Raw genomic sequence first — 22274 nt, 5'->3', positions numbered from 1 at the left:
ACAGCCTGGAAACTCCCCCGTTGGCACTGTGCCAGCTGTTTACTTTCAGAGAAAATACCTTCACTTTCTATTTACCTGAAACCAGGCCTCTGCTGCTCAGAGAGGATATTTTCAAGACAGATAAGAACAGTGATCTTGATTTCCATGTAGACCTGCCCTGCACTCTAACTTCAAGACGCATTAAACACAAAGTTAAAATGTTTTCAACATAAAGAAATGTGAAGAGTTTACTAGTGAAGGGTTTAATATTGAAGAGAGGGACAGTACAGAGTTTAGTGCTGAAGAGTTTACTAGTGAAGGGTTTAATATTGAAGAGAGGGACAGTACAGAGTTTAGTGCTGAAGAGTTTACTAGTGAAGGGTTTAATATTGAAGAGAGGGACAGTACAGAGTTCAGTGCTGAGGAGTTTACTAGTGAAGGGTTTAATATTGAAGAGAGGGACAGTACAGAGTTTAGTGCTGAAGAGTTTACTAGTGAAGGGTTTAATATTGAAGAGAGGGACAGTACAGGGTTTAGTGCTGAAGAGTTTACTAGTGAAGGGTTTAATATTGAAGAGAGGGACAGTACAGAGTTTAGTGCTGAAGAGTTTACTAGTGAAGGGTTTAATATTGAAGAGAGGGACAGTACAGAGTTTAGTGCTGAAGAGTTTACTAGTGAAGGGTTTAATATTGAAGAGAGGGACAGTACAGAGTTTAGTGCTGAAGAGTTTACTAGTGAAGGGTTAAACTCGCCCCCCGGGGGAGGTGTCCGCTTACTTTCCGTTTTGGAATGAGCAGCTGATCAGGCCACAGCTGCCCGGATCCAGTTCAGAGACGCCTGGTTCTTCCACACAGACGGGTCTTCATTCACAACCGGTAAGCAGGAAGCACCCGACACGCACCGCCGCCTCTCTCTCTCCCCGGTACTGACGAGACGACGAGACACCGACACCCGCTCGAAGCCACTGGGTATGAAGTCAGGGTATTCAGTTTTAACTGGGGAAGTCTGATGATGCCTCTCTCTCAGTGCAGTGTTAATGTACTGGAGTGTCCAGTCAGTGTGTCTGTATGAACCCCTCTCTCTCTCAGTGCAGTGTTAATGTACTGGAGTGTCCAGTCAGTGTGTCTGTATTAACCCCTCTCTCTCTCAGTGTCAGTGTGTATTAACCCCTCTCTCTCTCAGTGCAGTGATAATGTACTGTGTTGCAGGCTGCCCCTGAAGATGGATGCGATCCCTCTCCTGTCGCAGGTTAAATCCGTTGTCCAGTGGGCTTCAGGAGACAGCGAAGGGGCTCGGAAGACGCAGGAGAATTTCCTGAAGCTGTGTCCGGTGGTCTCCCAGGGAACATCGGTCGTCCAGGCCCTCTCTGGGGATTTAGAAGGAGCCAGAGAAACTCAGCTCCAGTTTGCGATGGGGGTCAGCAGCATGGCCGACTCTGTGCCGGTCGTGGGTCACGTTAAGGGAGCGATTCACTACGCCTGTGGAGACCAGGAAGGGGGCGACAGCGCCATGAAGGCAGCGTCCCACTCTTCTGCAGTGGTGGCGGGGGGGGTGGGGGGTTTCCTGGTAGGGGGCCCCGCTGGGGCGGCACTAGCAGGGGCAGCAGCAGGAACGTTGATGGACGATATCATCACCGTCGTCGACAGCGCTGTACACGACGAGTTCAAGCCCTACGGTCTGGTGGGAAACATCGGTCGCATCGTGGACAATCCGAAAGATGGGGGGGCCTACGTGGACCTGGTGGGGGGGGTCGCCCTGGACGCCGTGGGGGGGTACGCGGCCGGCGAGGGGTTAGGGAGAAAGATCGAGTACAAGATCGAGAAAGGCAGGCTGGGAAACAAGATCGGGAGGCAGGCCGCGAGGGAAGTGACCGACCTCTCGGAAAAGATGAACGAGATCCATCGGAGCCGGGACCTGGGCAGGAAGCCGCACGTGATGACGCAGGTCACCGACGCCCAGACCGGGGAGACGTACGTTGGCCACAACAGACAGGTCCGCAAGGTGGTGGCGCCGGATCAGGCACGCCTGACCCGCCCGACGCAGCTCCAGAGGAGGGTGCCCGACGCCCAGCAGCCCCTGGGCAGGAGTCCCCAGGCGTGCGCGGAGCACCACGCCTACCAGCAGCTCTACGACGAAAACCCCGGCGTCCCGGCGGGCCGGACGCGGGCCGTGTCCGTCAGGATGGACAAGGTCCTGAACAGGCCCGTGGCGGTGGCCAGGTGCGACAACTGCGTCCGATACTGCGAAGCCATGGGCGCGGTCCCCACCGACTTGATCGATGGCGCCGTCATTCCCGAGAGGGTGCGCGCTTGCAAGGTCGCGGGGTGTGTGCTCGGCGGAGGGGCTGTCTTGGGCATGAGACAGGCGCACTGTGATTAAGACGCGATGCGGCCATCGAAGATCGATCCTCTACCCCTCTTCTGATTTACTGCAGCCTCTTTGGACTCTTGAAATCATACAGGTTTAAAGACTCGCGGTCGTGAGGTTGGCAGGTTGTTGAAGCCGATACCCCGGCTTCTCTCCAGACACAGCTGGGTGAGCTCCTCCAGTCAGGACAGGAGGCTCTTCTGTACACAGAGGGTGGTGGGGGTGGGGAACAAGCTGCCCAGCCCCGTGGTTGAAGCCGATACCCTGGCTTCTCTCCAGACACAGCTGGGTGAGCTCCTCCAGTCAGGACAGGAGGCTCTTCTGTACACAGAGGAGGGTGGGGGTGTGGAACAAGCTGCCCAGGTGTGTGGTTGAAGCCGATACCCTGGCTTCTCTCCAGACACAGCTGGGTGAGCTCCTCCAGTCAGGACAGGAGGTGACTCATTTTGTCTTTAAAATGTTTTCTGTCCGAACGAGCCAGTTCTCTTTGCATGATCATAAATAAACATTTTAAAGGCTCTCTCCCTATCTGTGTGTCTGTGTCTGTGTGTCTCATGGAGAGCAGGCTGGGGTCTGCGAAAAGACACATTCCTCATGCGAGACACTGTATCTGGAAATTGTATAGAGGGGCGGGGAAAGGGGGAGATTTGAAATGCAGCGATCTGATTGGACACGGGGCTTTGCTAACGCAGGTGTGGCCTTCAGGGTGACCAATAAAAGCTGAGGAGCATCAGCACTTCAACCCAGATGCTGGGTCTGGTGTCAGCCCACAGCTCCATTCGACTGAAACCCCGGGTTTAACTGGCAAAGTATCAGCTGGAGCTTCTGAATTTTGTTTGGCTGTGGACACGTCGTTGATTTTACTGGGCACATAAACATTCATACCTTCGGTGAACCGTCTTCGAAGAGGTGAATTCGTCAAAGGCCTTTCTTCAAGACGGGAAACAGTCCACACTGAAACACGACTTCATTGTCCTGCAGGAACGGAGAGCAGGTCTTAATTGGAGTTTAATGCAGGCGATCAGCTTAGACACCGCACCACACGAGAGCAGTAAAAACCAAGGTGAGGGAGGTCTTGACTGCTGAGATCAAAGCTCTCAGACTGGCAGTAGATTTGGGATCCAGAGCCAGTAGATTAGCTCCGTATGGAAGCCCGTTTCCGCCAGAGAGTAAAAAAAAAAACGAGCTATGGTATCTCGGAATTCCGACTTTATATCTCAGCATTGCGACTTTAGTATCTCAGAATTGCGACTTGGAAATAGCCCACATTTCATTGTCTGTCCTTGTGTTACTGTAACGGATTGGGGTTCTAGGGCTGGTGCCCTCGCCGCCCCCACCCTACTTCGTGCCTCCCTGCATGGGCTCGAACCCATTTAAATTTCGATTTAGAGGACGACATAGTGTAAGCCTCTCTTGGGGTGTGTGTTTAGTGCTGAAGAGTTTACTAGTGAAGGGTTTAATATTGAAGAGAGGGACAGTACAGAGTTTAGTGCTGAAGAGTTAACTAGTCCCTGGACTGGGATTATAAACCCCTCTGTAACACTGATGTGATTCTGGACTCTGAGAAGAACACCCTGTGTGTGTCTCCTTCACTGGACTGCGCCGGGACTCCTTCACTACACCAGTGACACCCTGCTGCTGTCTGAAATCGTTCCTCCCTCTCCAGTTCAGCTGTGGTCATCCTCTGTCATTGCATTTCTGCAGTGGTTTATGCTTGTGCCCCTACAGCCTGGAAACTCCCCCGTTGGCACTGTGCCAGCTGTTTACTTCACTTTCTATTTCCCTGAAACTAGGCCTCTGCTGCTCAGAGAGGATATTTTCAAGACAGATAAGAACAGTGAGCTTGATTTCCATGTAGACCCGCCCTGCGCTCTCACTTAAAGACGCAGTAAACACAAAGTTAAAATGTTTTCAACATAAAGAAATGTGAAGAGTTTACTAGTGAAGGGTTTAATATTGAAGAGAGGGACAGTACAGAGTTTAGTGCTGAAGAGTTTACTAGTGAAGGGTTTAATATTGAAGAGAGGGACAGTACAGAGTTCAGTGCTGAGGAGTTTACTAGTGAAGGGTTTAATATTGAAGAGAGGGACAGTACAGAGTTTAGTGCTGAAGAGTTTACTAGTGAAGGGTTTAATATTGAAGAGAGGGACAGTACAGGGTTTAGTGCTGAAGAGTTTACTAGTGAAGGGTTTAATATTGAAGAGAGGGACAGTACAGAGTTTAGTGCTGAAGAGTTTACTAGTGAAGGGTTTAATATTGAAGAGAGGGACAGTACAGAGTTTAGTGCTGAAGAGTTTACTAGTGAAGGGTTTAATATTGAAGAGAGGGACAGTACAGAGTTCAGTGCTGAAGAGTTTACTAGTGAAGGGTTTAATATTGAAGAGAGGGACAGTACAGAGTTTAGTGCTGAAGAGTTTACTAGTGAAGGGTTTAATATTGAAGAGAGGGACAGTACAGAGTTTAGTGCTGAAGAGTTTACTAGTGAAGGGTTTAATATTGAAGAGAGGGACAGTACAGAGTTCAGTGCTGAAGAGTTTACTAGTGAAGGGTTTAATATTGAAGAGAGGGACAGTACAGAGTTTAGTGCTGAAGAGTTTACTAGTGAAGGGTTTAATATTGAAGAGAGGGACAGTACAGAGTTTAGTGCTGAAGAGTTTACTAGTGAAGGGTTTAATATTGAAGAGAGGGACAGTACAGAGTTTAGTGCTGAAGAGTTTACTAGTGAAGGGTTTAATATTGAAGAGAGGGACAGTACAGAGTTCAGTGCTGAAGAGTTTACTAGTGAAGGGTTTAATATTGAAGAGAGGGACAGTACAGAGTTCAGTGCTGAAGAGTTTACTAGTGAAGGGTTTAATATTGAAGAGAGGGACAGTACAGAGTTTAGTGCTGAAGAGTTTACTAGTGAAGGGTTTAATATTGAAGAGAGGGACAGTACAGAGTTTAGTGCTGAAGAGTTTACTAGTGAAGGGTTTAATATTGAAGAGAGGGACAGTACAGAGTTTAGTGCTGAAGAGTTTACTAGTGAAGGGTTTAATATTGAAGAGAGGGACAGTACAGAGTTTAGTGCTGAAGAGTTTACTAGTGAAGGGTTTAATATTGAAGAGAGGGACAGTACAGAGTTCAGTGCTGAAGAGTTTACTAGTGAAGGGTTTAATATTGAAGAGAGGGACAGTACAGAGTTCAGTGCTGAAGAGTTTACTAGTGAAGGGTTAAACTCGCCCCCTGGGGGAGGTGTCTGCTTACTTTCCGTTTTGGAATGAGCAGCTGATCAGGCCACAGCTGCCCGGATCCAGTTCAGAGACGCCTGGTTCTTCCACACAGACGGGTCTTCATTCACAACCGGTAAGCAGGAAGCACCCGACACGCACCGCCGCCTCTCTCTCTCCCCGGTACTGACGAGACGACGAGACACCGACACCCGCTCGAAGCCACTGGGTATGAAGTCAGGGTATTCAGTTTTAACTGGGGAAGTCTGATGATGCCTCTCTCTCAGTGCAGTGTTAATGTACTGGAGTGTCCAGTCAGTGTGTCTGTATGAACCCCTCTCTCTCTCAGTGCAGTGTTAATGTACTGGAGTGTCCAGTCAGTGTGTCTGTATGAACCCCTCTCTCTCTCAGTGCAGTGTTAATGTACTGGAGTGTCCAGTCAGTATGTCTGTATTAACCCCGCTCTCTCTCAGTGTCAGTGTGTATTAACCCCTCTCTCTCTCAGTGCAGTGATAATGTTCTGTGTTGCAGGCTGCCCCTGAAGATGGATGCGATCCCTCTCCTGTCGCAGGTTAAATCCGTTGTCCAGTGGGCTTCAGGAGACAGCGAAGGGGCTCGGAAGACGCAGGAGAATTTCCTGAAGCTGTGTCCGGTGGTCTCCCAGGGAACATCGGTCGTCCAGGCCCTCTCTGGGGATTTAGAAGGAGCCAGAGAAACTCAGCTCCAGTTTGCGATGGGGGTCAGCAGCATGGCCGACTCTGTGCCGGTCGTGGGTCACGTTAAGGGAGCGATTCACTACGCCTGTGGAGACCAGGAAGGGGGCGACAGCGCCATGAAGGCAGCCTCCCACTCTTCTGCAGTGGTGGCGGGGGGGGTGGGGGGTTTCCTGGTAGCGGGCCCCGCTGGGGCGGCACTAGCAGGGGCAGCAGCAGGAACGTTGATGGACGATATCATCACCGTCGTCGACAGCGCTGTACACGACGAGTTCAAGCCCTACGGTCTGGTGGGAAACATCGGTCGCATCGTGGACAATCCGAAAGATGGGGGGGCCTACGTGGACCTGGTGGGGGGGGTCGCCCTGGACGCCGTGGGGGGGTATGCGGCCGGCGAGGGGTTAGGGAGAAAGATCGAGTACAAGATCGAGAAAGGCAGGCTGGGAAACAAGATCGGGAGGCAGGCCGCGAGGGAAGTGACCGACCTCTCGGAAAAGATGAACGAGATCCATCGGAGCCGGGACCTGGGCAGGAAGCCGCACGTGATGACGCAGGTCACCGACGCCCAGACCGGGGAGACGTACGTTGGCCACAACAGACAGGTCCGCAAGGTGGTGGCGCCGGATCAGGCACGCCTGACCCGCCCGACGCAGCTCCAGAGGAGGGTGCCCGACGCCCAGCAGCCCCTGGGCAGGAGTCCCCAGGCGTGCGCGGAGCACCACGCCTACCAGCAGCTCTACGACGAAAACCCCGGCGTCCCGGCGGGCCGGACGCGGGCCGTGTCCGTGAGGATGGACAAGGTCCTGAACAGGCCCGTGGCGGTGGCCAGGTGCGACAACTGCGTCCGATACTGCGAAGCCATGGGCGCGGTCCCCACCGACTTGATCGATGGCGCCGTCATTCCCGAAAGGGTGCGCGCTTGCAAGGTCGCGGGGTGTGTGCTCGGCGGAGGGGCTGTCTTGGGCATGAGACAGGCGCACTGTGATTAAGACGCGATGCGGCCATCGAAGATCGATCCTCTACCCCTCTTCTGATTTACTGCAGCCTCTTTGGACTCTTGAAATCATACAGGTTTAAAGACTCGCGGTCGTGAGGTTGGCAGGTTGTTGAAGCCGATACCCCGGCTTCTCTCCAGACACAGCTGGGTGAGCTCCTCCAGTCAGGACAGGAGGCTCTTCTGTACACAGAGGGGGGTGGGGGTGGGGAACAAGCTGCCCAGCCCTGTGGTTTAAGCCGATACCCTGGCTTCTCTCCAGACCCAGCTGGGTGAGTTCCTCCAGTCAGGACAGGAGGGGCTTCTGTACACAGAGGGTGGTGGGGGTGTGGAACAAGCTGCCCAGCCCTGTGGTTGAAGCCGATACCCTGGCTTCTCTCCAGACACAGCTGGGTGAGCTCCTCCAGTCAGGACAGGAGGTGACTCATTTTGTCTTTAAAATGTTTTCTGTCCGAACGAGCCAGTTCTCTTTGCATGATCATAAATAAACATTTTAAAGGCTCTCTCCCTATCTGTGTGTCTGTGTCTGTGTGTCTCCTGGAGAGCAGGCTGGGGTCTGCGAAAAGACACATTCCTCATGCGAGACACTGTATCTGGAAATTGTATAGAGGGGCAGGGAAAGGGGGAGATTTGAAATGCAGCGATCTGATTGGACACGGGGCTTTGCTAACGCAGGTGTGGCCTTCAGGGTGACCAATAAAAGCTGAGGAGCATCAGCACTTCAACCCGGATGCTGGGTCTGGTGTCAGCCCACAGCTCCATTCGACTGAAACCCCGGGTTTAACTGGCAAAGTATCAGCTGGAGCTTCTGAATTGTGTTTGGCTGTGGACACGTCGTTGATTTTACTGGGCACATAAACATTCATACCTTCGGTGAACCGTCTTCGAAGAGGCGAATTCGTCAAAGGCCTTTCTTCAAGACGGGAAACAGTCCACACTGAAACACGACTTCATTGTCCTGCAGGAACGGAGAGCAGGTCTTAATTGGAGTTTAATGCAGGCGATCAGCTTAGACACCGCACCACACGAGAGCAGTAAAAACCAAGGTGAGGGAGGTCTTGACTGCTGAGATCAAAGCTCTCAGACTGGCAGTAGATTTGGGATCCAGAGCCAGTAGTTTAGCTCCGTATGGAAGCCCGTTTCCGCCAGGGAGTAAAAAATAAAAACGCGCTATGGTATCTCGGAATTGCGACTTTATATCCCAGCATTGCGACTTAGTATCTCAGAACTGCGACTTTTTATCTCACATTTGCGACTTCGAAATAGCCCACGTTTCATTGTCTGTCCTTTTGTTATTATGACGGATTGGGGTTCTAGGGCTGGTGCCCTCGCCGCCCCCATCCTACTTCGTGCCTCCCTGCAATGGGCTCGAACCCGGGTCCTGCCAGCCGAGCTAAAGAACACTTTCTTTAGCTCCCTGTGACGCACAGGGGAGGGGGCGGTGCCATCACCACACTGCAACCAGATCGTACAACCTGTGTGTGAGCCGTTCCGTCACACTGCATTCAAGAATCGTACAGGATCATGGGATCTGTAGGGCCTGAAGACTCGTCTTGTACAGCGCCCCGATAAAAAATCACATTAATGACACTGGTTTTTATACAATCCCATTTCGGCCAGTGAGGCTTCCACAGTACCAGGATGGCATAGTGCACAGTGGGCTTTTTAAAAAAGTTTGTATCTAAACACCAGAAATTCAAAAACGGAGACAGAATATGAAATAAGGTACAGACATAGACACTTCACATCCAGAGGAATTCACAATTAAATAAGCTGAAACGGATACTTTTTACATATTTCCATCGTATGTCCTTTTTCACTTCACAAAGAGGGTCTTCTTTAGCTCACCTGGCAGGACCCGGGTTCGAGCCCATTGCAGGGAGGCACGAACTAGGGTGGGGGCGGCGAGGGCACCAGCCCTAGAACCCGAATCCGTTACAGTAACACAAGGACAGACAGTGAAATGTGGGCTATTTCGAAGTCGCAAATGTGAGATAAGAAGTCGGAATGCGGAGTTTTTAAGTCGCAAGCCTGAGATACCATAGGGCGTTTTTTTTATTTTACTCCTTGGCGGAAATGGGCTTCCATTGCTCTAGATTAAATGAATCGCTTTGAAACATCTAAAAGGTTATTCACTGATAAAAGGCGGTGGCGTCTTACGGAACTCCAGCTGATTAATGGAGTTAATTCATATCAGCAGCCACATCACCCTACAACTCACAACTGGTAATCCACTGGAGCCCAGCAGGGGGGAGCCTGGCCAGTACCTGGAGGGGAGACTCCTGGGAAAGCTGAGGCTGCTGCTGGGAGAGGTGTGAGTGGGGGCCAGCAGGGGGCGCTCACCCTGCGGTCTGTGTGGGTCCTCATGCCCCAGTATAGTGACGGGGACACTAGACTGTAAACAGGCGCCGTCCTTCAGATGAGACGTCAAACCGAGGTCCTGACTCTCTGTGGTCATTAACAATCCCAGGGTGTCTCTCGACAAGAGTAGGGGTGTTACCCCAGTGTCCTGGCCAAATTTCCCATTGGCCTTTATCAATCATGGCCTCCTAACAATCCCCCCCTATAAACAATCCCCCCCTTAATTACTTAATTACTCTGCTCTCCTCCCCACTGAGAGCTGGTGTGTGGGGAGCGTTCTGGCGCACTATGGCTGCCGTCGCATCATCCAGGTGGGGCTGCACACTGGTGGTGGTGGAGGGGATCCCCATTACCTGTAAAGCGCTTTGAGTGGAGTGCCCAGAAAACCGCTATATAAGTGTAAGAATTATTATTATTATTATTATTATTAATAATTGGTGAAGGAAGGGGTCTACAGAAGCTACAAGAAACGGGTTGAACAGCGCCGTGGAGCTGGAGAAAGTGCAGGACGTGTGCGGAGCCTCACCACCAGGGGGAGCACTTTCACCGCGGGGGCGGGCGTCCGGCGCCGCGCGGAGTCGGTCCTGCCCTTGGAAACGCCGGAAAGGGGTGCGCTGAGAAGCGAGCACTTTTAGGGGTGCCGAAACGTAGAGGATAGCACTGAGACGTTCCTTGTGGTCGCAGGTGGACGCGTTCCGCCCGGAAGCGGGCTCTAAGCCTGAGCACAGGTACACGGAGAGGTCGATGAGTAAGGAAACGTATTTATTGCGCGTGCAAGAGAGAGCATTGCGTTTAAACGAGAAAGTTACCGATAGTCTTGCTTTTAAAGGAGACAATTATTGCACTAATACAAGATAGTATTGCTTTAAAAGGAGAAAACTATCGCATTAATACAAGGTAGTATTGCGTTTAAACGGAAACAAAGTGTTTATACGAGACAGTATTGCATGTACCGCAGTAGTTAATGTGTGAACAAGATTGCCTACTACTGTATATTAATATCTTGCGTTTACAAAAGTCATAATATTGTCCCAGGCGGAGCTGCATTGCCTTTGACAACAGAAGAATCTCGCCACACTCCTCTTGTTGAAAACATTGAACGGGACACATTCCCGCTGCTGCTACTGCTACTGCTGCTGCTGCTGCTTCAACTGCTACTGCTACTGTTACAGCTACTGCTGCTGCTACTGCTACTGCTACTGCTGCTGCTGCTACTGCTACTGCTACTGCTACTGCTACTGCTGCTGCTGCTACTGCTACTGCTACTGCTACTGCTACTGCTACTGCTGCTACTGTTACAGCTACTGCTACTGCTGCTGCTGCTGCTGCTACTGCTACTGCTACTGCTGCTGCTGTCACTGCTACTGCTACTGCTGCTACTGCTACTGCTACTGCTGCTACTGCTACTGCTGCTGCTGCTGCTGCTACTGCTACTGCTACTGCTACTGCTGTCACTGCTACTGCTACTGCTACAGCTACTGCTACTGCTGCTACTGTTACAGCTACTGCTACTGCTGCTGCTGCTACTGCTACTGCTACTGCTACTGCTACTGCTGGTACTGCTACTGCTACTGCTGCTGCTACTGCTGCTGCTGTCACTGCTACTGCTACAGCTACTGCTACTGTTACTGCTGCTGCTGCTACTGCTACTGTTACTGCTGCTGCTGTCACTGCTACTGCTACAGCTACTGCTACTGCTACTGTTACTGCTGCTGCTGCTACTGTTACTGCTGCTGTCACTGCTACTGCTACAGCTACTGCTACTGCTGCTACTGTTACAGCTACTGTTACTGCTGCTGCTACTGCTACTGTTACTGCTGCTGTCACTGCTACTGCTGCTGCTACTGCTGCTGCTAGTTACTGTTACTGCTGCTGCTGCTGCTGCTACTGTTACTGTTACTGTTACTGCTACAGCTACAGCTACTGCTACTGCTACTGCTACTGCTACTGCTACTGTTACTGCTGCTGCTGCTACTGCTACTGCTACTGCTACTGCTACTGCTACTGTTACTGCTGCTGCTGCTACTGCTACTGCTACTGCTGCTGTCACTGCTACTGTTACTGCTGCTGCTGCTACTGCTACTGCTACTGCTACTGCTACTGTTACTGTTACTGTTACTGTTACAGCTACTGCTGCTGCTGCTGCTACTGCTACTCTACTGTACACAGAGGGTGGTGGGGGTGGGGAACAAGCAGCCCAGTCAGGTTGTTGAAGCCGATAGCCTGGCTTCTCTCCAGACAGGTGAGCCCTGGGATTCTGCCCTTTGGCAGTGAAAGGGTCCGACAGCTCAGCGCTGCCGATGTCTCAACGTTTTTCACCTCTTTTTCCTGTCAGTCCTCCTTGCTGATAAGTGGCCACATGTCAGAATGAGGCGTCAGAAAATGTGACCCCTTTCTGCAGACGTCTCTGGCTGCCCTCCGACCCCACTTGTCACTCCTTCATCCTGATGGGCTGCACCCCCCCGAAAGCCCCCGGGTTCCCTGCGGGGTGGGCGAGGACCCACGAGATCTGCACCCTGAGACGAAGGGCCCCCCCCACAGCGCCTCAGGCCTGACAGAGCCGCCGCCCGGCAAAGGAAGTATGAGGGTAGCACCTAGCCACCCCTGACAACAGCGCTGCCCACAACACTCGCACCTCTGAGTCACAGCATCGCCCTCTCACCCACAGCACAGCCTCCAGACACACACTGACAGCCCCACTCAGGACTGAGGACACAGGAGACACTCCAGTACATGAACACTGCACTGAGAGAGAGAGGGGTTCATACAGACACACTGACTGGACACTCCAGTACATTAACACTGCACTGAGAGAGAGAGGGGTTCATACAGACACACTGACTGGACACTCCAGTACATTAACACTGCACTGAGAGAGAGAGGGGTTCATACAGACACACTGACTGGACACTCCAGTACATTAACACTGCACTGAGAGAGAGGGGTTCATACACACACACTGACTGGACACTCCAGTACATGAACACTGCACTGAGAGAGAGAGAGGGGTTCATACAGACACACTGACTGGACACTCCAGTACATTAACACTGCACTGAGAGAGAGAGGGGTTCATACAGACACACTGACTGGACACTCCAGTACATTAACACTGCACTGAGAGAGAGAGGGGTTCATACAGACACACTGACTGGACACTCCAGTACATTAACACTGCACTGAGAGAGAGAGGGGTTAATACAGACACACTGACTGGACACTCCAGTACATGAACACTGCACTGAGAGAGAGAGGGGTTAATACAGACACACTGACTGGACACTCCAGTACATTAACACTGCACTGAGAGAGAGAGGCTCATTACGCTGATGGCCTTACAGAGACAATAAAAAAATATTGATTATTTGTGCAGAGGCCAAGAGAGACAGAGAGCCAAGCGTGTAGGTTCACAGATGCTTTACCATGAAGTCCGAGTGGGACAGGAAGTGAGCACCATGCTCTCGCACAATATCAGGGTGACACACCTCCACTATTATATCAGCGCCCCTGAAACACACAATGGGTCACTCGTCTCCTTTTCTCTCTCACATTCAAATCCTGACAGTTTCATTTACTTTAATGTGTAACTCTGGACAGCCAGGTGTCTGTGTCCAGTGTCTGTGTCCAGGCTGTAGTCACTGAGCCTGTCCTCTCTGGACAGCCAGGTGTCTGTGTCCAGTATGTATGGCCAGGCTGTGGTCTCTGAGTCTGTCCTTTCTCAACAGTCAGGTCTACCTGTTCCAGTGTCTGTGTCTGGGCTGTGGTCACTGAGCCGGTCCTCTCTGGACAGCCAGGTGTCTGTGTCCAGTGTATGTGTCCAGGCTGTAGTCACTGAGCCTGTCCCCTCTGGACAGCCAGGTGTCTGTGTCCAGTATGTATGGCCAGGCTGTGGTCTCTGAGTCTGTCCTTTCTCAACAGTCAGGTCTACCTGTGTCCAGTGTCTGTGTCTGGGCTGTGGTCACTGAGCCTGTCCTCTCTGGGTGTCCAGATCTGTCTGTGTCCAGTGTCTGTGTCCAGGCTGTGGTCACTGAGCCTGTCCTCTCTGGGTGTCCAGATCTGTCTGTGTCCAGTGTCTGTGTCTGGGCTGTGGTCACTGGGCCTGTCCTCTCTGGGTGTCCAGATCTGTCTGTGTCCAGTGTCACCTCTCTGCGAACTCCCTGAGGTCGGTGAGGATGAGGTCAGGGGTCACGGTCTCTCTCAGCCTCTCGGTGCTCCTGTTCCACACGAACGCCAGCCGCAATCCCACAGCCCCGCCCTCCTCCTGGATCCTGGCCACCAGGTGCTGCCCTGGACAGAGGCGGAAAGAGGCCGAAGCCGGCGGGAGCTGAGACATTCCCTCCCCCCCGCCATCTCAGAGTCACGGCGCGGACCGGCGGAGCTCGGGGGTGAGGTTTCAGGCGTTTCCGAAAGAAACACGTTTCAGAGAAGGCCCAGGAAGGCACACCATCTTCCCGTAGAGATGTGAACTCAGGTATTTTCAGGGGGGTCTTCATAAACTGAAGTGATCATTCGGTCTAATAACCCCCCTCTCTGAACTGGCTCCATCCCTCTGCTCTCCTCCCCACTGAGAGCTGGTGTGTGTGAGAGGACTGGAGCATCATCCAGGTGGGGCTGCACACTGGTGGGGGTAGTGGGATTCCCCCTGACCTGGGAAGAGCTCGGAGTGGAGGGTCCAGACAGGCGCTATATAGGTGTAAGCAATTATTAGCAATTATAATGCCTGTGCATGCAAACATTTTTCCACTCCGACACAACGGGTGTCACAATTTGTTGTGCGAATATCGACCCCCTACTGCACGTTCGTCCCTTCATCGCGCGGAACACGCCACAAATTAGCAGTGTCGCTTTTCGGGGTCGAAGTTGAGCAACGCACACGCAGAGACCAGATCGTGAAAGACAGAGTGTGTTTGAGAGGGGGAGGGGAGGGGGGCAGAATTTATCACCAGGAAATGAAGGCAGAAAGTGAGTGACTGAGAGAGAGAGAGAGAGGGCATCGTCACACACAAGGAAACACTCTGCTGCAGAAATAGAGGCACAGGGTGAGGGAGCAGAGAGAGAGAGAGGGGACGATACACACCAGGGAGACACCAGGGAGACCGGCAGAGACGAGAGGAGACGGGACAGGTCTGGACATCAGGAGAGCAGCAGAAGCAGACAGGACAGACCACCCCCAGCTTGACCAATGAGGATGTGCACACTGGCACGAGTACCGTAAGCCTGGCCTCGTCAGGACGACCGCGGGAGGTTGTGTCTGTCTGCTGTCTGTGGGAGATCACTTAAAACAGAGGGCCGGAGCCTCTTCTTTACACCGAGGGTGGTGGGAGTGTGCAGCAACTTGCCTAGCCTCGTGGGTTGAAGCCGGTATCCCAGCTCCTCTCAGGACGCAGCTGGATGCGGTCCTGCAGTCAGGACAGCATGCAGGCACTTCTTTACACCGAGGGTGGTGGGGGTGGGGAACAAGCCGCCCAGACTCATTGTAGAACTTGATGGTCTGGCTTTTTTTCCAAAGAACAGGCTGAGTGAGATCTTCGGATCTTTCACAGTTAGCCTGGTCGGTTCCTGAGCGTTTTGAGAGTGCGTGCGAGAGTCTGTCTGCCTGCCTGACCACGACTCCCTGTGGTAACTGATCATTCCTCCTTGTTTTAGGCTGGAGACACATCTTCTGCCTCAGAGTGAGAGTAACTCTGGCCATCGGGGAGAGACGGGAGACAGGCAGAAGGAGAGAGGGGTAGGGCAGCCTCAGTATACTCAAAGAGAGCTTTTGTTTGTGTGTGTGTTAAGTATTATTCCTGTATTTGCATGAAGTAACTGACTCAGAGCTTGAGTTTCTCCACAGTGCAGTGTTCATGTACTGGAGTGTCCAGTCAGTGTGTCTGTATGAACCCCTCTCTCTCTCAGTGCAGTGTTAATGTACTGGAGTGTCCAGTCAGTGTGTCTGTATGAACCCCTCTCTCTCTCAGTGCAGTGTTAATGTACTGGAGTGTCCAGTCAGAGTGTCTGTATTAACCCCTCTCTCTCTCAGTGCAGTGTTCATGTACTGGAGTGTCCAGTCAGTGTGTCTGTATGAACCCCTCTCTCTCAGTGCAGTGTTAATGTACTGGAGTGTCCAGTCAGTGTGTCTGTATGAACCCCTCTCTCTCAGTGCAGTGTTAATGTACTGGAGTGTCCACTCAGTGTGTGTGTATTAACCCCTCTCTCTCAGTGCAGTGTTAATGTACTGGAGTGTCCAGTCAGTGTGTCTGTATTAACCCCTCTCTCTCTCAGTGCAGTGTTAATGTACTGGAGTGTCCAGTCAGTGTGTCTGTATTAACCCCTCTCTCTCTCAGTGCAGTGTTAATGTACTGGAGTGTCCAGTCAGTGTGTCTGTATTAACCCCTCTCTCTCTCAGTGCAGTGTTAATGTACTGGAGTGTCCAGTCAGTGTGTCTGTATGAACCCCTCTCTCTCTCAGTGCAATGTTAATGTACTGGAGTGTCCAGTCAGTGTGTCTGTATGAACCCCTCTCTCTCTCAGTGCAGTGTTAATGTACTGGAGTGTCCAGTCAGTGTGTCTGTATTAACCCCTCTCTCTCTCTCTCTCAGTGCAGTGTTCATGTACTGGAGTATCCAGTCAGTGTGTCTGTATTAACCCCCCTCTCTCTCAGTGCAGTGTTAATGTACTGGAGTGTCCAGTCAGTGTGTCTGTATGAACCCCTCTCTCTCTCAGTGCAATGTTAATGTACTGGAGTGTCCAGTCAGTGTGTCTGTATGAACCCCTCTCTCTCTCAGTGCAGTGTTAATGTACTGGAGTGTCCAGTCAGTGTGTCTGTATGAACCCCTCTCTCTCTCAGTGCAGTGTTAATGTACTGGAGTGTCCAGTCAGTGTGTCTGTATGAACCCCTCTCTCTCTCAGTGCAGTGTTAATGTACTGGAGTGTCCAGTCAGTGTGTCTGTATTAACCCCTCTCTCTCAGTGCAGTGTTAATGTACTGGAGTGTCCAGTCAGTGTGTGTGTATGAACCCCTCTCTGTCAGTGACTGTATGGGAGTACCAGAGTGTATTAATAATGACAGTGCCTCTGTATTTTCCCCAGGTGTCAGAAAATGTCTCCTGTCCACTTTTCCCCCCACTGCTCAGTGAAACCACAGACATCGGTAAGACAGCCTTCTCCACCTGTCTTCACTTTCCCAATCTCCTCCCCAGTGTCAGTCCCTGGCTCATAAACAGTGTCTGCAGTCAGCTTTTCTCATGCAAAGCAGCATTTCCATACACTGAGTAACATAAGGAAATGAGTTAGAGAGAGAGAGGGTCAGAGAGAGGCAATGTGTCTGCATTTACCCCACACACACACAGTGAGAGGCAATGTGTCTGTATTTACCCCACACACACAGACAGTGAGAGGCAATGTGTCTGTATTTACCCCACACACACACACAGTGAGAGGCAATGTGTCTGTATTTACCCCACACACACAGACAGTGAGAGGCAATGTGTCTGCATTTACCCCACACACACACAGTGAGAGGCAATGTGTCTGTATTTACCCCACACACACACAGTGAGAGGCAATGTGTCTGTATTTACCCCACACACACACACAGTGAGAGGCAATGTGTCTGTATTTACCCCACACACACAGACAGTGAGAGGCAATGTGTCTGCATTTACCCCACACACACACAGTGAGAGGCAATGTGTCTGTATTTACCCCACACACACACAGTGAGAGGCAATGTGTCTGTATTTACCCACACACACACACACAGTGAGAGGCAATGTGTCTGTATTTACCCCACACACACACACAGTGAGAGGCAATGTGTCTGTATTTACCCCACACACACACAGTGAGAGGCAATGTGTCTGTATTTACCCCACACACACACACAGTGAGAGGCAATGTGTCTGTATTTACCCCACACACACACACAGTGAGAGGCAATGTGTCTGTATTTACCCCACACACACAGTGAGAGGCAATGTGTCTGTATTTACCCCACACACACAGTGAGAGGCAATGTGTCTGTATTTACCCCACACACACACAGTGAGAGGCAATGTGTCGCTGTGCACTCTGCTATACCACTATCCCATCAACAGCCACTGTTCACCAGCAAATTCTCTACAAACACAGGAACTAAATCCACCACACCTACAGCACTGACCCCTTGGTGTGTGCATCACCCTCTCGCTGTGGGTGAGCTGTGAGCTGGGTGTCTCCTGCGCTCGCTTGCAGCGTGGTTGAATTGTCTCACTTGTGAGATGTCTGTCTGTGTGTGTCTCTGTCCGTCTCTGTGAAGGCACCCTCTGAGCAAACGCCACTCATGTCTCATGTCAAGCTGGTGATGTGGGGACGTCCCCACGATGCTCATCTGTGACCAGACCATACGAGTTCTCCTTCTGTTCTCTCTTCTCCTCCTCAGGTCTCTGGAGCGACTCTCTCCAGCTGGTCCCTCTCTCCAGCGTCCACCTGGGCTTCCTGGACTCCTCTCCCCCAGCCCAGGTGAGTGACCGGGGAAGAGACAGAGGAGGAAGGGGTGCTGTTCGCCCCGTCTCCCTCTCCCGCTGCGGTCTGACTGGTTGACACCCTTCCAGGTGGCCCAGATGTACCCCTCCGCCCCCGCCCTGCCCAGTGACCCTCTCATCTCCTCCCTCTGCGAGGGGGAGGGGCTGCTGGCCCTCCACAGCCACGCCCCGGACGTCTCCGACAGCGAATCGGAGGACAGGATGCACAGCGGACGCGTCCAGCCTCCCGTCCGCGACGGTGAGCTCTCATTGGCCGGTCCCTGGTGTCCACTGCCCTCCTCGCGCTCTCTCGAGGGGGAGACCGAGAACCACAGCTCTCTCACTGAGGACGGAGGGTGACACACACATTGCCTCTCACTGTGTGTGCGTGTGTGCGTGGGGAGTAAATACAGACACATTGTCTCTCACTGTGTGTGTGTGTGTAAATACAGACACATTGCCTCTCACTCTGTGTGTGTGTGTAAATACAGACACATTGTCTCTCACTCTGTGTGTGTGTGTGTGTGTGTAAATACAGACACATTGCCTCTCACTGTGTGTGTGTGTAAATACAGACACATTGCCTCTCAGTGTGTGTGTGTGTGTGTAAATACAGACACATTGCCCCACCTGGATGATGCTCCAGTCCTCTCACACACACCAGCTCTCAGTGGGGAGGAGAGCAGAGGGATGGAGGCAGTTCAGAGAGGGGGGTTATTAGGAGGCCATGAGGGGTAAAGGCCAGGGGGGGAATTTGGCCAGGACACTGGGGTAACACCCCTACTCTTGTCGAGAGACACCCCGGGATTGTTAATGACCACAGAGAGTCAGGACCTCGGTTTGACGTCTCATCTGAAGGACGGCGCCTGTTTACAGTCTAGTGTCCCCGTCACTATACTGGGGCATGAGGACCCACACAGACCGCAGGGTGAGCGCCCCCTGCTGGCCCCACTCACACCTCTCCCAGCAGCAGCCTCAGCTTTCCCAGGAGTCTCCCCTCCAGGTACTGGCCAGGCTCCCCCCTGCTGGGCTCCAGTGGGGTGTGTGTCAGCTGAGGAAGACTGAGTCAGCTGTACTCGGACTGCGACTGTGTCAGAGACTGAATTAACGTGCCGCGGTCTCCCCCCCCCCCCCCCCCCAGGCCCTGCGGCCCCCGCCCTCTCCAGCCAGAGGCGCTGCCGCCTGTACCAGTTCCTGCTGCAGGTGCTCCTGTCCGGCGCCATGCCGCAGAGCGTGTGGTGGCTGGACCGGGCCCGGGGCGTGTTCCAGTTCTCCTCCCTCCACAAGGAGGCGCTGGCCCAGCGCTGGGGGCGGCACAAGGGCAACCGCGGCCTCATGAGCTACCAGAAGATGGCGCGCGCCTTGCGCGGGTACCGCGAGACGGGCGAGGTCCGGAAGGTGCGCCGGAAGCTCGCCTACCAGTTCGGCGCCGCCGTCCTGAGCGCCGCGGACCAGCTGACGGGGGCCGTCGAGCTGCACTGAGGGGCGAGACGTGTGCTTTTCTCTCGCCTTCGTGCGGCGGTCTCTCTGTTCACAGCAGTGTGGGAAGTGGAGTCCCTCAGGGCCCCCTGCTGGGGCTGCAGCTTTCTCCTCTCATGCAGAGATGATGTAGATGTAGCCAGTCTAGTTTATCTCGATGATGTAGACGGTCTAGTTTATCTCGATGATGTAGACGGGCTAGTTTAGCTAGATGATGTAGACGGTCTAGTTTATCTAGATCTAGACGGTCTAGTTTATCTCGATGATGTAGCCAGTCTAGTTTGTCTCAATGATGTACATGGTCTAGTTTATCTAGATCTAGACGGTCTAGTTTATCTCGATGATGTAGACGGGCTAGTTTAGCTAGATGATGTAGACGGTCTAGTTTATCTAGATCTAGACGGTCTAGTTTATCTCGATGATGTAGCCAGTCTAGTTTGTCTCAATGATGTAGATGGTCTAGTTTATCTAGATCTAGACGGTCTAGTTTATCTCGATGTTGGCGGTCTAGTTTATCTAGATCTAGATGGTCTAGTTTATCTCGATGATGTAGACGGTCTAGTTTACCTAGATCTAGACGGTCTAGTTTATCTAGATGATGTAGACGGTCTAGTTTATCTAGATGATGTAGATGGTCTAGTTTATCTAGATGATGTAGACGTTCTAGTTTATCTCGATGTTGGCGGTCTAGTTTATCTCGATGTTGGCGGTCTAGTTTATCTCGATGTTGGCGGTCTAGTTTATCTTGATGATGTAGACAGTCTAGTTTATCTCGATGTTGGCGGTCTAGTTTATCTCGATGACCTAGACGGCCTAGATGATGTAGATTAAGGCGTCGGAGCCAAAATATTCAATTTTGTTGTTGAGACGAAGCTTGGGGGAACAGCCGACAAGCAGAATTAAATGACAGGAATAGTTCAGATATAGTTCCGCAGGTGAGGCCAGGTTGGTGAGTGTAAAAACGTCGTATGTAAGCTAGACAAAAAGTATACTGTAGCTCATTGTTATGATGTGAAATTAGACTTGGGAAGCTCCCAGCCAGAACACATCTGTAATTCGGGTGTCTGGTAGTTTAACTCCTTATGGGCAGAAGAAAGATATCATAATAATCATCTTTTCATTTTTAAGTCTGTTCTACTGCTTAATACTTAATACTGTTTCTTTTCGCTTACAATAAAGCTGATATTTCTCTATAGCGGCAACTGTTTTTTTCCTAATGCAAACCTCTTACTCATATGGGTCACATCTAGGACCGAGGCGGCAGCTATTACACAGTGTGATGCAAAGAAAAATGGCTTTGTGAGAGAGCCACCATCTTGGCTCAAAACTCGGGTCCTGCGGTGTAGCCTTGAGCCAAGATGGCCGCCTGTCACTTGAGATCATCTTTAGAATGAAGCACAGCTGTTCTACATGAGCTTTAAGTACTCAAAGGAGTGGTGTTACACGTGAGACAAAGGAACTGTTGGTATGGGCTATAAAACCAAAATAATTAACCGCACTTAATCGTTTTGTGAGCTTAGTGATAATGACAATCGCCTTGGACGTTACACTTAATCAGTACTATGATAACGACCTCAGCTAACCACGCGTCCCGACCGGCTGGTTGTGGACTGAAATTTCGGATCCAGACCCGTGCAATTCGTTCAGATTGCTTCAATTAACCCGCGGCTGTGTGAATGGAGCTGAGCCTTACTGTGCGGGACAGAGAGAACGTAGGAACAGACGACACGAAGTATTACTTTCGGGGGGGAACAAGAAAATTCGTCTAATTTGCTTAGAAAGAAAACTAGCGCCAGTATCTCGTTTATCGCTTAATAACACTGTGCATCGCTGTCCTGACACGTTTGATAATCACCCCTCTTTACAAATATGGAGTTGTTTGAAAACACTGTGCTGTATCCCCCCTCACTCGTCAGCCAATTGAATACAAGGTTACTGGCTAGTCGGAGAGGAGACAACCAATCGCCGCGACCCATCTGAGTAGAGCCAGCCAATCGGAGGCCTAAGTGTGAGGCGAGCCAGCCAATCACAGCGGGGCACACGGGACAGGAAGCGTGTCTCCTCTTCAAGAAGTTGTCCGAACAGTGTGCCGAGTTTTATTTTTTACAGGAAACGCATGCATATTGAAACTAAATCTTATAAATAATTGAGAAATATCAAAGCAGGGAAAATATGATACGTGTAAAATATACAATTTGATCACATAATTACCTCTGGTAGTTAAATGCTTTTTTTCTGCTGCGTTTTTTTTTCTCTTGTACATGATTCTGATCCTCTTGTTGTATTTGTATCTGTAAATTCTATATGTTTAATAAAAAAATTAAAAAATAAGTTGTTCGAACTACAGTTAAGTCCCCGAGTCTGTCAGATAGTGATAAAAAAAACAACCTTTGGTGTCTGACTATGTGGTGTTATAAAGACTCTTTCGTGCCCAGCGCAACATTCATGCTTCGGGTGCTGTTCAGTTGCAAAGTCGAGACCTCAATATTGATCCCCAATAATCCGAGATTTAAAAACAAACCTGTCACATACAATTGTTGATAGATACTTTTTTCGATCCCGTGGGGGACACTGCAGTCAACACAGCACAGTGTAACGAAATGATACAATAATACAACAATACAATACAGTCAGTACAGTCAGTGAGCAGTGAACTAAGAACTATACTGCACAATATAAATATAAACATATTGC

At 51.3% G+C, this 22274-nt stretch overlaps 3 protein-coding genes across 5 annotated transcripts; all 3 read left to right on the top strand.

Annotated features, from left to right (window-relative positions):
- The first annotated feature begins 636 nt into the window (after positions 1-636).
- LOC138240717 (uncharacterized) lies at positions 637-2874 on the top strand. 2 transcript variants are annotated; one of them, XM_069191911.1, is made up of 2 exons: positions 637-854; positions 1188-2874. In XM_069191911.1, exon 2 carries the CDS (start codon positions 1201-1203, stop codon positions 2356-2358), a length of 1158 nt encoding a protein of 385 aa, XP_069048012.1. In that variant the 5' UTR covers positions 637-854; positions 1188-1200; the 3' UTR covers positions 2359-2874. The 2 variants fall into 2 exon arrangements, with proteins under 2 accessions (XP_069048012.1, XP_069048011.1); XM_069191910.1 differs by having other exon boundaries at positions 815-947.
- A 2619-nt stretch (positions 2875-5493) lies between these two features.
- LOC138240718 (uncharacterized) lies at positions 5494-7770 on the top strand. 2 transcript variants are annotated; one of them, XM_069191913.1, is made up of 2 exons: positions 5494-5688; positions 6084-7770. In XM_069191913.1, exon 2 carries the CDS (start codon positions 6097-6099, stop codon positions 7252-7254), a length of 1158 nt encoding a protein of 385 aa, XP_069048014.1. In that variant the 5' UTR covers positions 5494-5688; positions 6084-6096; the 3' UTR covers positions 7255-7770. The 2 variants fall into 2 exon arrangements, with proteins under 2 accessions (XP_069048014.1, XP_069048013.1); XM_069191912.1 differs by having other exon boundaries at positions 5648-5781.
- Positions 7771-14600: 6830 nt separating this feature from the next.
- LOC138240726 (transcription factor Spi-B-like) lies at positions 14601-20773 on the top strand. The gene is made up of 6 exons (XM_069191932.1): positions 14601-14831; positions 15267-15348; positions 16690-16750; positions 18020-18099; positions 18192-18360; positions 19243-20773. The coding sequence occupies exons 1-6, from the start codon at positions 14803-14805 to the stop codon at positions 19581-19583; spliced, it is 762 nt and encodes a 253-aa protein (XP_069048033.1). The 5' UTR covers positions 14601-14802; the 3' UTR covers positions 19584-20773.
- Positions 20774-22274: the final 1501 nt, after the last annotated feature.

This window comes from Lepisosteus oculatus, chromosome 7 (assembly GCF_040954835.1).
Source record: "Lepisosteus oculatus isolate fLepOcu1 chromosome 7, fLepOcu1.hap2, whole genome shotgun sequence".
Taxonomy (NCBI): domain Eukaryota; kingdom Metazoa; phylum Chordata; class Actinopteri; order Semionotiformes; family Lepisosteidae; genus Lepisosteus; species Lepisosteus oculatus.
Note: the sequence above shows the minus strand (reverse complement) of the source record. Positions and strands in the feature narration are given on the sequence as shown.

Bases quoted from the DNA above. Each gene is read 5' to 3' on its own strand.
- LOC138240717 (XM_069191911.1), top strand. From the start codon at position 1,201: ATGGATGCGATCCCTCTCCTGTCGCAGGTTAAATCCGTTGTCCAGTGG.
- LOC138240726 (XM_069191932.1), top strand. From the start codon at position 14,803: ATGAGGATGTGCACACTGGCACGAGTACC. The intron at 16,751-18,019 runs GTAAGACAGCCT...TCTCCTCCTCAG, and splicing joins CAGTGAAACCACAGACATCG to GTCTCTGGAGCGACTCTCTC. The intron at 18,100-18,191 runs GTGAGTGACCGG...ACACCCTTCCAG, and splicing joins ACTCCTCTCCCCCAGCCCAG to GTGGCCCAGATGTACCCCTC.
- LOC138240718 (XM_069191913.1), top strand. From the start codon at position 6,097: ATGGATGCGATCCCTCTCCTGTCGCAGGTTAAATCCGTTGTCCAGTGG.